Here is a 17,257-nt window from a genome sequence, read left to right as displayed (position 1 = left end):
GACGTAAACCTTTTGCATTAGTATGGGAGGAACTCGTAGGAAGTAATATAACAGTTGGGCTGAAAAGTTCGTAGGCTGACTCATAGATGGCGTTACTAAAATTAAATCCATGTGATTTTTACTTAGTACTAACCTTCAAAAGATACGTGTATAAATTTCACAGCTGCCGGATAATTAGCTCGTGAGATATAGCATTGTGAGTGAAGCAGCTTTTGTTATTGTGAAAAAATGGATAAAAAAGAATTTTGTGTGTTAATAAAGCATTGCTTTTTGGCGAACAAAAATACTGTTGAAGCCAAGGCTTGGCTTGATAAACATTATTCGGACTCTGCACCAGGAAAATCAACCGTTGAGAAGTGGTTTGCTAAATTTAAACGAGGCGAAATGAGCATCGAAGACGATGCACGCAGTGAACGCCCCAAAGAGGCTGTTACCGACGAAAACATCAAAAAAGTCCACAAAATAATTTTAAATGATCGTAAAGTGAAGTTGATCGAGATAGCTGAGATTATTACATAGCGTTGTTGGAGCGTTTAAAGAATGAAATCACGAAAAAACGGCCCCATTTGAAGAAGAAAAAAGTGCTGTTTCATCAAGACAATGCACCGTGTCACAAATCAATGAAAACGATGGCAAAATTATATGAATTAGACTACGAATTGCTTCCCCATCCACCATATTCTCCAGATCTGGCCCCCAGTGACTTTTTCCTGTTTGCAGACCTTAAAAGAATGCTCGCTGGAAAGAAATTTAGCACTGATGAAGAGGTAATCGCCGAAACTGAGGCCTATTTTGAGGCTAAAGAGAAATCGTACTATAAAAATGGCATCGAAAAATTGTATGACCGCTATAATCGTTGTATCGCCCTCAAAGGCAACTATATTGAATAATAAAATCGAATTTTGTCAAAAAAATATTTTTTACTATGTTAGCCTACGAACTTTTCAGCCCAACTGTTACGTATTTTTTAAGTAGAGTTGGTTATGCTACCTATCTCATTTTCTGTCTTTGTAGCTATGAACGAATCTCCACGAACAAAGTACACACAGAGAACAACATGCATCATATTGATTGATGTAACACAGGGCCGGATTAACCTACGGGCAACTGGGGCAATTGCCCCGGGGCCCCCACCAAAAGGAAGCTATGAAGGGCCTGCACCAAAAAATATTTTAGCCAGCTGGCTATGCTTGTGAAAAATTACATAAGAAATTGTATTTGAAAAATAAAAAAAAACTTCAATATTGTCGTATGTCTACGCTCTTCTGGATCCAATTGTAGCACAGCTCTCAGTCGATCTGTTTGTAGATATCTGAAGCTCAATATACTTTATACCATTGGCTGTGGTGTGGAAATAAGGCACACTTATTCAAACAAACAATTCTCAGATACGATTAAGATAATAAATAATCCTACGAAGTACATAACTTTCTTTCGTTAATAACATCGTATTAGAACTGCGAGTTTTTCTAGGGGAAAAATTGTGGAGATACTAATAGCGCTCTCTCTCGGTGCATCAGTGAACTGCGGGACACCTAACTTCAAGCAGCACTTTTGTGAACCGCACTAACATAAGCTAACGGACGGCGAAATGAGTTGATTGTTTCCTTTCGGTTTTCGGCCATTGAGTACTTTTCTCAACAGTGTGCCACTTACGTGTTATTGTTGAGTACTGACGTGTTCGTAAATCAGGTCTACCATTTCAACTGCTGATTGATTGATTTGGTGTTTTAAGTCCACTTTATGCACAGTAAGGCTAATCGGGACTGGACAGTTTAAAGTGGGATCCGAACCAATATGTGCCTCCACCGGGTATCGAACCATTCCAACTGCTGAAAATTGGTGGTTAACATATTTATCTAATAAAGCTCCTAGTAAGAAATAATAAGAAAATGGGGGGCCCCACAAAACATTTTGCCCAGGGGCCTCCACAAACCTTGATACGGCCCTGATGCACCATAATGTATCGATTGATGCACTAAAGTGTGTTTTGTAGCTTCTTCAAGTAATCAGATTCACATTTAATGCATTTTGGTGCATTTTTGTATGTCGTGAAAGAAACACCAAAGTGCATCATTTGATTCAAGTGAGGATTTATTTCAGTCGAGATGCACTTCAATGCATCAGCTGATGCCTTTTGATGCTCCTTAATGCGTTTTGATTCACCAGAATGCATCTTTTTGGATGATGCACTTATACGTTTTGTCTGAGTTACATAAACTCTGTAGCTCAGACCAAACGTTTAAGTGCATCATCCAAAAAGATCCAGGAAGATGCATCAACTGATGCATTAAAGTGCATCTCGACTGAAAGGAATCCTCACTTGAAACAAATGATGCACTGTGGTGTTTCTTTCACGACATACAAAAATGCATTAAATGTGAATTTGATTCCTTGAAGAAGCTACAAAACGCACTTTAGTGCATCAATCGATGCATTATGGTGCATCAATCGATATGATGCATTTAGTTCTCTGTGTGTACGTATATGTGCCGGCTGGAGTTGTCAGCGATCCTATGTTCGAATCCTTGCTAAGGCATGGCAAACATGCTTTTCTGTCCTGATGAAAATTTCTTTTAAAAAAAAGTAAAAATTGATAATTGAAATAACGAAAAGAAAGGTTGGCGTTAAGTGGTCGAATTTCGATGTCGCCATCGAAGATCCTGGTTCAAATCCCGGCCCAAGCATGTGAGCAACCCTTCACCAGTTACATCTAATCATCACCCGCTTTCATCGTTGCGATTAGTCAAAAGTGGAGAAGCAACGGCAAATCAGAAAAATACCAAAACAGTACGGAAGATTTAGCAAAATTGTTCATTTCCTTTTTTGCGAATATGTTTTTGCATACGTTCAGAACAAGGCCGTATTTACAAGGAGGCCCAAGGGATCGGGACACACCCCGAAAGACTAACCAATTTCGAAATACTTGTTTAATGTTGTATAATATGAAATCGATTCATTTTCGGGGGAACTTACATAATGGTAAGGGATACATTGCGATTATGCAGTTTTGCATGGATGCCTGCGAATTCATGCGTAACGCTCACTATTAGTCATTGGCCTATCTTCCAGGCTAGCTAGGCTAAGTGACTGAAGCCTAAAAAGTAAAATACTGAAGAAAATTCGATTAGGTACTGTGAATTAACCTGATTTCATAAAGAAGATAATGACGATCCTGAAGTTGGCAACCTGAATTCTTAGGAGTTGGCAACCTGAATTTTTATAAGTTGGCAACCTAAATGTTTATAAGTTGGCAACTTGGATTATTATAATTCGGCAACCTGAATTTTTATAAGTTGGCAACCTGAATTCTTAGGAGTTGGCAACCTGAATTTTTATAAGTTGGCAACCTAAATGTTTATAAGTTGGCAACTTGGATTATTATAATTCGGCAACCTGTATTTTCATAAGTTGGCAGCCTGAATTCTTAGGAGTTGGCAACCTGCATTTTTATAAGTTGGCAACCTGAATTTTTATAAGTTTGCAACTTCACTACCGTTGGGATGGCAACGTGGCTTCCTTGAAGACGTCAAGAATAAGCCTAGTCTTCTGCCCTCGGACCAGGTGTCATAGTGAGCTAGTCGAGGTTATAGACTCAGCATAGGCCACTGCTATTAGTAATTATTAGATTGATTGAATTGCTTTGTTTTACTTCGCTTTTTGTGCCACTTTTGACTAATTTGATGAAGATGGGGATGAAATTGATGAATAGACACTCACAAACATCCATGCCCAGGCCAGGATTCGAACCCGGGACCCCTGGCAACGTAGCGCGATGTGCTAACCACTCCGCCACGGGGACCGGCAGTAATTATTAGACCCCGGATTTCTATGTAATATCAAAGTACAAAATATGGACATACATATGTAACAATAAGTGATAAAATATGTACCTAAATATGTATTACCAAAAGGATATGTAGCTAAATATGTAGTATGAAAGGATGTGTAGAACGTGTAAATGAAGGAGTTATGTTTTCTTACAGAGCGAACCACTACACTCCGGCATCTTTCGATAAATAACAGTTCCCATATTATTTTTTCTTCAGCCTGTCTTTTGGCTTGGCAGTCAATATTTTACGTGACCGTAAGCATTATGCATCTCCTTGATTAGAAAATATGACATCACATGAGATACAAACAGTAGCGTCAATTAGGGGTACAGTTGCCCCACCCCCACCCACTTTTCGCCATTTTTGCCCCCGCACTAACGGAAATATACGGTCTTTGCCCCCCCCCCAGTTTTGGTAGCTTCCCCCCGAATTTGGAACCCAACCGCCTCCTCTGGATACAAATTTTCTTCATCATGTTTCAGATATCGAAAGATAGGAAAAAGGATCAAGATAGGGAAAAAATACCGAAATATGTTGTTTTATGTAAAGTAAATAAGCAAATATGTAATATCCTGGCAAATATGTAAAAATATGTAGCATGAAACTTATGCAAAATCATGTCAGCTATATAATTCGTTGACATTTTCCTGTTCAAGGTATGCATCTAGAAAGGTATAGAATGTGTAATTACATACAAATCCGGACTCTAGTAATTATTAACATCAGGAACTTTTCTTGTCATCACCTGGACACGAGAGCCTTTCTTGGTATTCACCAAATAATTATTTGTTGTTATTTAATTTCTTTGGTAAGATACAAGCCGTTTCTTTTACAAATGTAAGTGATCTTATATAGACATAAGCTATCATAGATGATGTATACTTCCCGTTATACCTCTATATTTTCATTTTGAGCCTCCCTATAGTAGTCCAAGGTCACATTAAGTTCTACACATTCATTTTCCTGAGGTTGAACTAAACATGCCAGGAATTGAGCAACACGAACCAAAATATTGATTGATTTGTTATTTTAAGTCCACTTTTTGCATAGTAAGGCTAATTGGGACTGGACCTACAGTTTAAAGTGGAATCCTAACAACTATGTGCCTACACCGGGTATCGAACCCGGGATCCCTTGATTACAAGGCGACGACGCTACTACTGCGCCATCGGGGAGGCCTCACGAACCAAAATAAAAAGTCCCAACGATCTCATGGGGATTTCTCCTCATTCTGGAAGGTAGCTTTGGGGAGTATCCAAAACTTATTGCTTGGGGAAGGGTATGAAGCTATTTCAGAATAGAAGAGAATAACAGCGCGCCCTTGGGCCTATACAATTGGCATGCCACATCGCATTATTATCTATACGTACTGAATTCACCCAAAAGAATGACTGTTTCTCACAATACATATTTGAGATCACGAACATGCATGAAGCTTGCCGCGTTTGATGACGTATGCTATACCTACGTGAATCAGATTGTATTTATCCACAGGAAGTACACATCAAAGCTTTCAGGTGATTCTGTAGTTATGTAATTTCTACTGGCATCTATCATAGTACATGTGACGTCTATGGGTGGTTGACGGTGGGCTCTTGCCCAACTAAATACTATACATGAGAAATTTTCAGAACCATTCATAGTAGAAGAGAAAATCACACAGAGTGATAAAGAGATAAGAAAGAGTCGGAATGAGTAATTGAAAATGATAGAAAGGGATAGAGAAGTAGAGGAAGGAAGAAAGAAACAATACATAAGAGGAAGAGAGAGAGGTAGAAAGAAAACGGGAAATGGACAGGTCGAAAGGAAGATGTGGAAAAACAGAAGAGAAAGGAGAGAGGAAGATACGAGCAAAGGAAGGCATACACAGAGAGAGGAAAGAATGTAGAAGAAAAAGATAAAATAGGGTTACCGAGAAATAGGAAGAAAGAGATAAAGAAACAGAAAATGAAGATAGAGATAAGGAGATAGAAGCAAGAAAGAAAGAGAAGTCAAATATAGGTAGTAAACATGACTAGCTTTACGAAATTGAGTTATGTCCCTTGTAGAAATCTTAACACGCTACTAAAAGCTTAGACATCCAAACTTTATAAGGTGCTCACCAAACATATTGACGTGTGCTACGTGAAAGGAAAAGAACTTTTGAAGTACAGGCATCTTCTTTCATAAGAAAAAAGCAAAGTTGAGTAAATAACCCACAATACCTGCTTTCCTAAAGAATTTATTACACAAATACAAGCGACTTTTGATGCTAACTTCGTTAAGAATAAAATTGATCCAGGTTCAAAAACAAACAATTCTCTGGTTTCTATTCATTCATGCGTCAATTCTTTGTTATTTGAATTGGTACGGTGAGGCAAACAATTCGTTTACGGTTGTCATCCAACAATTCCCACTGAACTTTGAACAATGCCTGGAACATAACAATAGAGAGATATTATAAATAGAACTTACGTCAGCCAGGGGTGTCCAAACTTAAAGGCCGCACATGTCGACCGATTTGAATCTGGCCGTATGAATAAAATTGTTTGGATTATGGAAGTTAACCCTAGCTTACTCGTGCCGTATGAGAACGTACTTACCTGAAAGGGGTGGGGGGGCACAGGCCCACACCTTTTTTAATCATTAGAATTGAAGAAACAATTTTGTTGTTGAATCACTGCTTCTTTGATTATACGTGCAGTTATTTAAATAATTATAAAAATTATCAACATTAATGAGAAATAATAACCATTGCATGAGTGTGACACATATTTTATCATTCACTAAAACTTACAAAAAATAATAAGTTTTCATTAATGCTTTTTTGATTTTAAAGGTGCAGTTGCTAATTGATAACAACAATTACAAAAATGACTATCATTACGAACCAATTGTGTACTGTTACTGTCTCTCGAATAACAGTAACACGCATTCATAGATGGCGCCTGATAGGCGCAGCTAGTGCATTTTGCTTCCTATTTACATTAAATGTATGTCTTTTATGAACAAAAGTAGTACAGAAATATTAGGAACACCCTAGGGAACAATGTAATTTATTTTCAATTTTCCTTATAAAAATTTCCAGTTAAAAAATTGAAAAAATAGAGATGGCGGGGATGACAGTTCCCTCTCGGGTAAGCTAGGGTCAACTTTCAACGCGCCGACCTCCGGGGTGTAGTGGTTAGCACAGCACGCTCGAATTCCGGCCTGGACATGGGTATTCTTATGAGTATCCCTTTATCAATTTCACCCATCATATCATTACTCATCCCCATGGTGACGGTTAGCCAAAAGTGGCAGAAAAGCAACGATGAATAATAATAATGAAATCATCAACTTTAAGTGTATTACTGTTGCTAAGTTTTGAAATGTGTGTAATCATTATTTGATAATTCTCTGAATGTTAGTGTCAGTGGTTCAACATTAGCATGCAATGTTAATTGGACATTATCCATTGTCAAGTGCATTAATTATAGTTTAGAGCACTAGACAAAGGATAATGTCAAATTAACATTGCATGCTAATCATTATTTAATGTTTTCAGTGACGTCAAATAGACTTTAATTGAATTAAAATTGCGAATGTAGCGAACTTATAATATTCCTCTATTGTACAGATATTTGACAAGATAAGGGCTGATTAATTGCCTGATTTGGGTCATTTTACGTCGTTCTTTGTTGCTTTTGGCTAATCGAGGCGATGAGAATGAGTAATGAAATTGATGAAGGAACATTCACAACGGTCACCCATGTCCAGGCCGGGATTCGAACAGGGATATCTGGTGTCGTAGCGCGATGTGCTAACAGCCACGGCACGGAGGTCGGCAATAATAAAAATTATCTACCAGGTTTTGATTACTTTATCCAATTCCAACACTAGGCAAGACTTTTATCCTGGCGAAAAACTGAAAGTGTCAACAGTACCTCCTCTATTTCTCCCAACAGATGGATAGGAAATATAGCTCGGGACTAGGTTTACGGCATTGCCACATTTCTGTCTTTCGTACAAAATTGGCAATAGAGTCATTCCATGCGAAATCAACACAGATATGTGCAATTTCCAACCTGACCATCTCCGATTTTCATGAAATTTGGGGAGTTGAAACTATGCATGGAACTTAGCAACTATGAATATTTTGAGTCTCGAGCTATATAAAATGTGCTGTAACTCCGTCCCTATTTCGCCTAGAGGCCTCCCGATAGCGCAGTGGTAGCGTCGTCGCCTTGTAATCAAGGGGTCCCGGGTTCGATACCCGGTGGAGGCACAAGTGGTTCGGATCCCACTTTAAACTGTAGGTCCAGTCCCGATTAGCCTTACTGTGCATAAAGTGGACTTAAAACACCAAATCAATCCAATCCAATCCTATTTCGCCTAGGAAGCTCAAATAAAGCTTATTGTACAGGGAATTGAACAAGCTTTCCAGTGATATATAACAAGCACACCTTTAGATAAAAATATAAATCTGTCAAGTGACCTTGACCTTTGACCTTGAATATCTCAAAACATGTCATCACCAAAAATCGTGAAAAAATATATTTGGTCCCTCATGCCATACTATAAAACATATCAATCATTCTGGGACTGCAAGGGGATCAGAAGATACAAAATAATATGTGTAACTATGTGACTGATAAAAGCCTCATTACATGAACCATGACGAGTCAAAAGTCCTTTAACACTCCTTACAAAATGTAAAGGAGTTATCCTGATCATGAAAGAAATAGGTTAGGCACAGGCAGATCCCTAGCTGTGTGTGTCAAGCGCCAAGTCCGGCACATTGTTGACGGCCATATTGAATTCAACGCAAAAATTTCAAAGGTTCATGTAATGAGGCTTTTATCAGTCACATAGTTACATATATTATTTTGGGTAACACTTTACTATACCGGAGACGGATTTCTTCAAATTTACAGGAGAAAGTACTTACGCAAATCATTTTCTGTAGCATTGTTGATGTTCGGGAATGTAGTTTTGATCCATTTTAATGCGAATGCATGTGGTTTTGTATGAAAATCTATTTCCGACGCGCTATTGCTGCTGCCGCCATTTGCTTTCTGCACGAGAGCACAATACGCGCTATTGCTGCTGCTACAAGATGACGTGTCGAGCATGCGTCGTGAAATTGTTGCCGGGTGTGAAGATGCCATGGAATTTGTAATTCCGATGTTGTCCGTCTATGCTAAACTGAACGAAAGGAGTGCTAATGGAACCTAACCTAACAGGCCTAACCTAACCTAGTAGGCATACCTCGTCCCCGTGATGGTTCTTGGGGCTATCGTATGTAAGAAATAGACATTATTTTCGTTAGAAATCCATTATTTCACCTAAAGAAATGTTCTGCAACGCAGAATAGTACGTTATCAATGTAAAAAATTGCGAAATAAATCATTGATAGGTGTCTCCGGTATAGTAAAGTAGTACCTTTATTTTGTATCTTCTGATCCCATTGCAGTCCCAGAATGATTTTTTTATATGTTTTATAGTATGGCATGAGGGACCAAATATATTTTTTTCACGATTTTTGGTGATGACATGTTTTGAGATATTCAAGGTCAAAGGTCAAGGTCACTTGACAAAATAATATTTTTATCCAAAGGTAGGCTTGTTATATATCACTGGAAAGTTTGTTCAATTCCCTGTACAATAAGCTTTATTTGAGCTTTCTAGACGAAATAGTGGCGGAGTTACAGCACATTTAGTATAGCTAAGCGGGCTCAAAAATGGTAATTTCTGCTAACTTTGACCTTGAATAATTTAACAATTACAAGACGCACGAGACTAAAAATTTTCATAGTTACTAAGTTCCATGCATAGTTTCAACTCCCTAAATTTCATGAAAATCGGAGATGGTCAGGTTGGGGGCTGTGTTGATTTCGCATGGAATGACTCAATATCGAATGGACATGTTGTGACCACACACTCCCTTCACGCCTTGTCAAGACTGGGTTTCTTTAAGTTTGGCCGAATATATATATATATGTCAGAGGCGTCTCGTGAACACATGCGGTGCATCCTGCGCATGCATCAATTGTGGGAGAAAGGACAGCTTGCTCTGCGACAACATTCATGAGCATTTCTACATTCTAATTTCTTCATATAGGAGAAGTATTTATTTTACACAAGAGCTCTGAACCGGATCAAGAAAGTGTGGGGCGTTACCCCCATACCCCCTATACGCCTTCATGGCGTGGTGCTAAGCACAGGGGATCTCTGAACTAAGCTTTACATTTCTTGGATCTGAAGTGACGCATGCGTCAATTGTGGGAAAATAATTATTACTTTCTTTCATTTCAGATCCAAAAAATGTAATGTAAGCTTAGTTAAGCGCTCTCGTGTAAAATAAATACTTCTCCTATATGAAGAAATTAGAATGTAGAAATGCTCATGAATGTCGTCTCAGAGAAAGCTGTCCTTTTTCCCACAATTGACGCATGCACCGCATGCGTTCACGAGACGCCTCTGATGTATGTATGTATGTATGTATGTGTTTGTATCATATATACCGGGTGGAGCACCTAAAAGTACCATCGGAAATATTTCGTAAACAACACTAATATTGAAAAACTGCTTTCGCAGATATATAGGTATGAGAGGTGACACGTTCTTTAGTCAAAAGAACATGATTTAATTAAAAGAACAAATAATAAGTTCACATGAAAGAGTCGAAAGCATACACGTGATGCCTCTCAGGGTATGGGGTAATATCTCTCTTCGTTCGTTGGTCAAAACAAATCAAAGTCAAGTTTTCGGTAAGAGAAAAGAATTATATTTTACGTCTTAGCAAAATAAATACTTATGTGCATAAAATCCACTTCAGTCAAAGAAATAACAGCTTCTTACAATTCAACTTCACCACTCTTTAAAACTCGAAGCCCGAACTCCTAAGTCAAGACAAAAGACACTCGTAATTGCCATGGCAACAGCTCTTAACAAGATAATTATATACAGGTTAGTCACTATCCTGACATTATCAGTGATAGGTAAATTACAGAAATTAATATTAAAGAACAATAAACATTTGCACAAGAAAAGATAATTAATAACAATAAATATTAACAATAAATATTTGTGCAATGGGAAAGGACGTGTCAATTGCCCCCTCCGAAGAAAAATCAAAATCGACGACGAACTGGAAAACTTTCAACAGTCTAGGAGATTTTGGTTTCAATCTCTGGAAAACAGTTTACAATTCTTCATGTATTTAGTTCACAAGTTCTGACATAAAACTGCACGTTTGAAGAAAGATTCATTTTTTTTTTTTTTTTAGTACAGCATGGGACTTCTGATACATCATAAATAAACTATGACACTTCATACAACTAAGAAGACCAGATCAAATAAACATTCAGCAGCCTATTCAAATATCCTCTCGAAGAAAAATCAAACTCGACGACGAACTACCAGTTTAGGAGATTTTGGATTCAGTCACCAACGATTTTCCTCTTCATCTCAGGAGAACAGTTGAATTTCTTGAGGTTGTCAAAATTAACCCTCTTCACTTCTTTCCTTGTTCTAGGGTCCAACAGAAAAGCAGTGTTATATTTTAATTGACTAGCTACGAAAGGGCCGGTCCATAAATAGAACAACTTGGAAATAGTTTTGTTGACTGCAGAACTGAGCCGATGACATCTTAGTAACACAAGATCGCCTTCCTCTAAGTTCAGAGCATGAAACTTCTGTTTTAATTTCCTCCTTAGAAGAGCGTATCGCTCCCTTAACTGAGCCTGTATAATTTTATCCTCCCATTCTTCATCCGTCTCCTTCACCTCAGGCCATGGAAAATTTCTCAGTACGTGAGATAAAACTGGATGTCTGAAGAATAACTCAGTTGGACAGCAGCCCGTCATATCTGACACAGAATTATTTAGCAACCAAGCTACATCATATAGATGCTTGGACCATGTCTGATGGTCATGTTGGCAGTACACACGAAGTATACGTACTATTTCCTGGTTAGTTCTCTCAACTGGATTTCCTTGCGGATGATAAGGCGTTGTACATACATGTCGTATTCCTAAGGATTCATTAAAATCTTTCCAAGATTTTGAAGTGAACTGGGATCCCTGATCGGACAATATAACTCTCACAATTGGATAATGAACAAAATACCTCTCCTTCATTATCCGGATGATCTCAGAAGTACTGGCTCTTCGCAGAGGGTAAATCGTAACAAACTTGGAGAAAGCATCAATTAGGCTAAGTATATAACAGTAACCAGAAGAAAGCGGTAACTTTCCAATAATATCAACCGAAAGCATTTCATGAGGTCTCTTGCCACTGATATGAAGCTTCTCTTTCAATATCCCTAATTTGTCAGGCTTGCTCTTAGCACATATGAGGCAATCCCGTATGTAATTTGAAATATCAGCTTTCATTTTTTTCCAATAGTATCTCGACTGCAACTGTCTGTAACACTTTCCCATGCCAAAATGACCAGAATCATCATGAACAGATTTTAACAATGGCTGTCGTTTCGAACTAGGAACACACAACTTGTATTGTGGTGACAAACCACCGTAACATCTAAATAGTAATTCATGATGAATTTTAAATGATTTTCGTAATCTAGTAAGAGACAAATCATCGTCTTCGCTGGGTTGTTTCAATCGGAACATGGTTTCAGAGCAGAAATCATCATTGGCTTGAGCGATCTTCCATTCACTCACTTCCATATCTTCATCTTCCTCCCAGAGCTGATTAATGTGATAATGTAGCACCTCTGCCTCCAAATTTCTTTCATTGTCCAATCTTACAGGGTAGCGTGATAATGTATCAGGAACGAAATTATCTTTTCCCTTTATATATACTATTTCGAATTGGTAAGATTGTATTTTAAGCGACCAGCGGGTCAAGCGACTGTTCCAATTCTTACTGTTCTGCAGCCACTGCAGACCTTTGTGATCGGTATAAATTTTGAACTTTCGTCCTTTAAGATAAACTGCAAAACGTTCGATTCCAAACAAAATCGCAAGACACTCTAATTCATGGGTAGAGAAATGAAGTTCGTTGTTTCGTAACTTCCGGCTGGCGTACTGGATAACATGAACATCTGGTCCAAAAATTTGGAAAAGTACACAGCCAAATCCTTTTGCACAAGCATCCGATTGTAAACAAAATTCCTTTGAAAAATCAGGCTGCGACAGGGCAGGTGCACTAATCAGTTCCTGTTTCATCAACTCAAAAGCCTCATCTTCTAAATGGGTCCACTGAAATTTCTTATCTTTCGACAGAAGCTGACAGAGGGGCTCGACCTTCACAGCGAAATTGTTAATATATTTCCTTCTCCAACCAGCAAATCCTAAAAATTTTCGAACATCCTTTCGACATCTAGGTCTAGGAAACTTTAAAATAGCATCATTCTTTTTCGGATCTACTCGGATAGAATCCCCTGAGATAATGTGACCTAAATATAAAATCTCGGATTTGACCAGATCACATTTTTTTAGTTTTACAGTCATTCCGACTTCCTTCAATCTAGACAAAACATAATTAACATGCTGAAAATGCATCTGCAGATTACTGTCGTAAACTAACAAATCATCTATGTACTGAGTTAAGAAAGAATCAGTTTCAGGTCCAAATATGGAGTGCATCGCTGACACAAACACTGAAACTGCATTTGCAAGACCAAACGGCATCTTCGCAAACATCCATTGACGCCCTTTGTAGGAAAACGCCGTGTACCGCTGACACTCAGGCTTAACTGGGATCTGAAGATACCCGGATACTAAATCAAAAGAGGTAAAGTACTTTGCACCTTTGAACTTCTGGAGAGCTTCATCTATTGGTTCAACTGAACTCCTTGGAACAATAATCAGCTTGTTGAGCGATCTAAAATCGACACACGGTCTTACTGTACCGTCCGGCTTATCTACCACAATAAGAGGATTTAAATAGGGCGAGTTACATGGCACAATGACACCCCAATCTATCCATTTTTGCAGTTCAATTTCCAATTTTTCTCTTTTTGCTACAGGTATTGGATATGGTCTCTGGCTCACTGGAACATTACTCATTAATTCGATTACACATTCTAAGTCTTTGGCTGTGCCAGGCCTTTCCGAAAACACCTTCTTATGACCCATGAAAATTTCATACAGTTTGGCTTTTTGATCCATGCTCAGCAACAGACTAGAGTCAATCTTCTTTTTTATATCTTCGGGAGAAGTGGTCCACTTGTCATAGCTAGCTTCAAATTTCCGGATGCTCATATGCTTATCTAAGGAATTATCCTCTTCTAGCTCCTTTTCAATCGACTCTCCATCCACCTTTAAATATAATTTTCTATGTTTAAGATTGATCTCTGCTTCATACTTTTGCAGGAATGAGTAACCCAAAAGCAAATCGGAAGGCAAACCCTTAACAATGAAGATTTCCATTGGAATGGCGCTCTCAGCAATTTCCAGCACAATACTACGTTTACCAACAACTCTAGTGCGACTTTTTCCAGCAAAGTCAACAAGTCTAACTTCAGGTACAGATTGCAACGTAGCCCCGGGAAAATTTTGCTTTATTTTTGCCCAAACATTTAAACTCATCACTGAGACCTCCGCTGCAGTGTCGACTACACAGGTTATGTCTACATTTGCCACACGTGCCTTAATTTCTGGGGCTCTTACTGAATTTTTACACTGAACGGCTTGCCGTAATTTACATCTAAATTCCTTTTCCTCGTGATTTATTACAAGTATTAGTTTCTTATCTTCATCTCCAGAATGGGAAAAGTCTTTTGCTGCCCCCAGTTTCACCCGAGACTGCCTAACATAAGGGGACGTTTCTATGCTAGGCGAGGGGTAAAATCCCGCACCTGGTCAAGATTAGATCCGGTATCCCAACAGAAGTTCCTCGTTACTGCCACACTACGCTGTTGCTCAACGCTGGGATATGGTTCAACAATGTCTGTCTGCACGCCACTGCTCGTCATTTGAGTCCCGGGAGCATTATTGCTATCTCTCGGTGGAGATAAACGTTGTTGACTTGGCGAAGAAAACCCGCTGTTAGGATACGGTCTATCGTAAGGATTACCTCTGGAAGCTGGATATTCTCGTCGTGATCTAAACTGACGCTGTTGACGGTAATTATTTCCATTTCTAGGGTATGGACTCTCAGCTGGGTTACTCCTATTTTGTTGCTGAACTAAGCGAATTCTAGACGTTCTTTGAACATCTCTGCTGTTTTGTTGAGAGCCAGTTTCTCGTCTCCATGTAGACCGCCAAGCATCTTGTTCCTCTGCTTGCTCATATCTCTTAACAAAATCCGCTAAGAGATCCACGGTGTTAGGAGCATGAGCCAAGCACAATTGCTTTACTCTAAAAGGTAGCTGTCCGATGATTAGGTTAACTACTTCCTGCTCGGTGTAATGATTACTCAGATTCCTATAGGCAGAGTACACAGACCAAACGTATTCCTCCACATTGTTATCATTCTGCTTATTGTACCGCCTAGTCCTCACAGACGCCAGTTCTCTCTCTTTCGCTTCTGTTGAAGCAAACCGCTTCTTGAATTCTCTGCAAAAATCAGAGTAAGTGCGGAAATCATTCTTATGCGAATAAAACCAGTGATAGGCCTTTCCAGTTAACAAACGTGGAATGATTTCAAGCCTATAATGTTGAGGAATCTGTAGAATTTCAAGGTTTGTATTTAATTCCTTTAAATATATTTCAGCTGAAGTAGCGATAATATTGCCGTCGAACTTTCTCATAGAATTGATGTCTGCCATTCTAGGAGTTACCCCAGTGTGTACCATGCGTGAAGCAGGCTCTCTTCTGTTTCTTCTGCTGCGAGCAGTTGATTCACTGTCTGAGGAGCTGGATTCGTTCATCTTCTTGTACCTCTTTTTCCGTGACGTTTTTCCTTGTAGGTTTGAAGCTTCATCTGAACAGATGGGATAAAATGTCGATCTTCCAGAACCTTCATCAACACGGTGGATTTTTGGATGATCAGAGTTCGTCTGGATCTGTAACCTATTCAGCTGATCAGAAATATGAACAATTTCACTACAGATATGACCAACATCTGAGGAAAATTTGTCTTGTTTAGTTTCAACTGTTTTCCTCCATTCTTCGTCAGCTTTTCGGTATCCCTCGGTTTCATTTATATTCTCAGCAAGTTTCTCTGCCACTTTGTGATTAATGGTATCTTCTAACTTGTCTGTGATAACAGTTACCTGGTGATTCACATTTTCAAACACTTCCTTTCTGAAACTGCTCTGTTCTTCAGCGATTTCCTTACGAAAGTTACCCTGAGATTGTTCAACCTCTTCTCTCAACAGGGCAATTTCTTTTTGAACATTTGATTCCACTTGTAGAGAGTTTGCTTCACATGTCTGACGTAAGTTAACAATCTCTATTTGAATGCTTTCTTTTATCTTCTGTTGATTTTCTTCCATTTTTACAGTCAAATTGTCCAGTCTCTGTCCCATATCCAAAGCTGATTCTGTGAGTTTTGAATAACCCTGTGAAAACTTCTCTTCTAAGCGCCTTTCTGATTCCACCAGATTTCTACCACTTTCCTCTAACTTTAAGTTCAAACTGCATTCCAACATGGCTACATTCTCCTGAAACTTAGCTTCCAGATTGCTGGAACTTTCTCTAATGTTTTCCTTAATTTTGGATTCCAGAGAATCCAAAGCAATGGCGTTTTCTTGGATCTTTGCTTCCAGAGAATCCAAAGCAATGGCGTTTTCTTGGATCTTTGCTTCCAGATTGCTGGCACTTTCTGTAATGTTTCCCTGAATTTTAGTTTCCATAGCCCTTGTACTCTCCTCTAACATAATCCGTATTGAAGAAAGCAGGTCTGCTGTAACTGGAACTGACTGCACTGGAGATTCATTTTCCTCAGCCGACGATTTACTTGCACTTCTCAACATCTTCTTATCCATATTCTTCTAGCACAGAATTTCCATCACAATCACAAATCAATTACTCTTCACGAACACACAAAAATGAACACCACTAACGAAACAACAGATTTCGGGCCCCGCGTTGTTGCGCCAAAATATTGACACGTTCTTTAGTCAAAAGAACATGATTTAATTAAAAGAACAAATAATAAGTTCACATGAAAGAGTCGAAAGCATACACGTGATGCCTCTCAGGGTATGGGGTAATATCTCTCTTCGTTCGTTGGTCAAAACAAATCAAAGTCAAGTTTTCGGTAAGAGAAAAGAATTATATTTTACGTCTTAGCAAAATAAATACTTATGTGCATAAAATCCACTTCAGTCAAAGAAATAACAGCTTCTTACAATTCAACTTCACCACTCTTTAAAACTCGAAGCCCGAACTCCTAAGTCAAGACAAAAGACACTCGTAATTGCCATGGCAACAGCTCTTAACAAGATAATTATATACAGGTTAGTCACTATCCTGACATTATCAGTGATAGGTAAATTACAGAAATTAATATTAAAGAACAATAAACATTTGCACAAGAAAAGATAA

The 17,257-nt window shown here is 38.6% G+C and overlaps 1 protein-coding gene across 1 annotated transcript in view; it reads right to left on the bottom strand.

The window, feature by feature from the left end:
* Nucleotides 1-6,038: 6,038 nt before the first annotated feature.
* Nucleotides 6,039-17,257, bottom strand: part of LOC145999892 (NPC intracellular cholesterol transporter 2-like) — a 32,288-nt gene continuing 21,069 nt past the window's right edge. The window contains exon 5 of the mRNA XM_083137165.1: nt 6,039-6,246. Within this exon, the coding sequence (XP_082993291.1) occupies nt 6,157-6,246 (90 nt within the window). The 3' untranslated portion in view covers nt 6,039-6,156. The remainder of the gene's footprint in view (nt 6,247-17,257) is intronic.

The sequence above is a fragment of the Lepisma saccharinum genome, chromosome 16 (assembly GCF_977018435.1).
Source record: "Lepisma saccharinum chromosome 16, izLepSacc3.1, whole genome shotgun sequence".
Taxonomy (NCBI): Eukaryota; Metazoa; Arthropoda; class Insecta; order Zygentoma; family Lepismatidae; genus Lepisma; species Lepisma saccharinum.
This window is presented reverse-complemented; position numbering and strand designations above follow the sequence as displayed.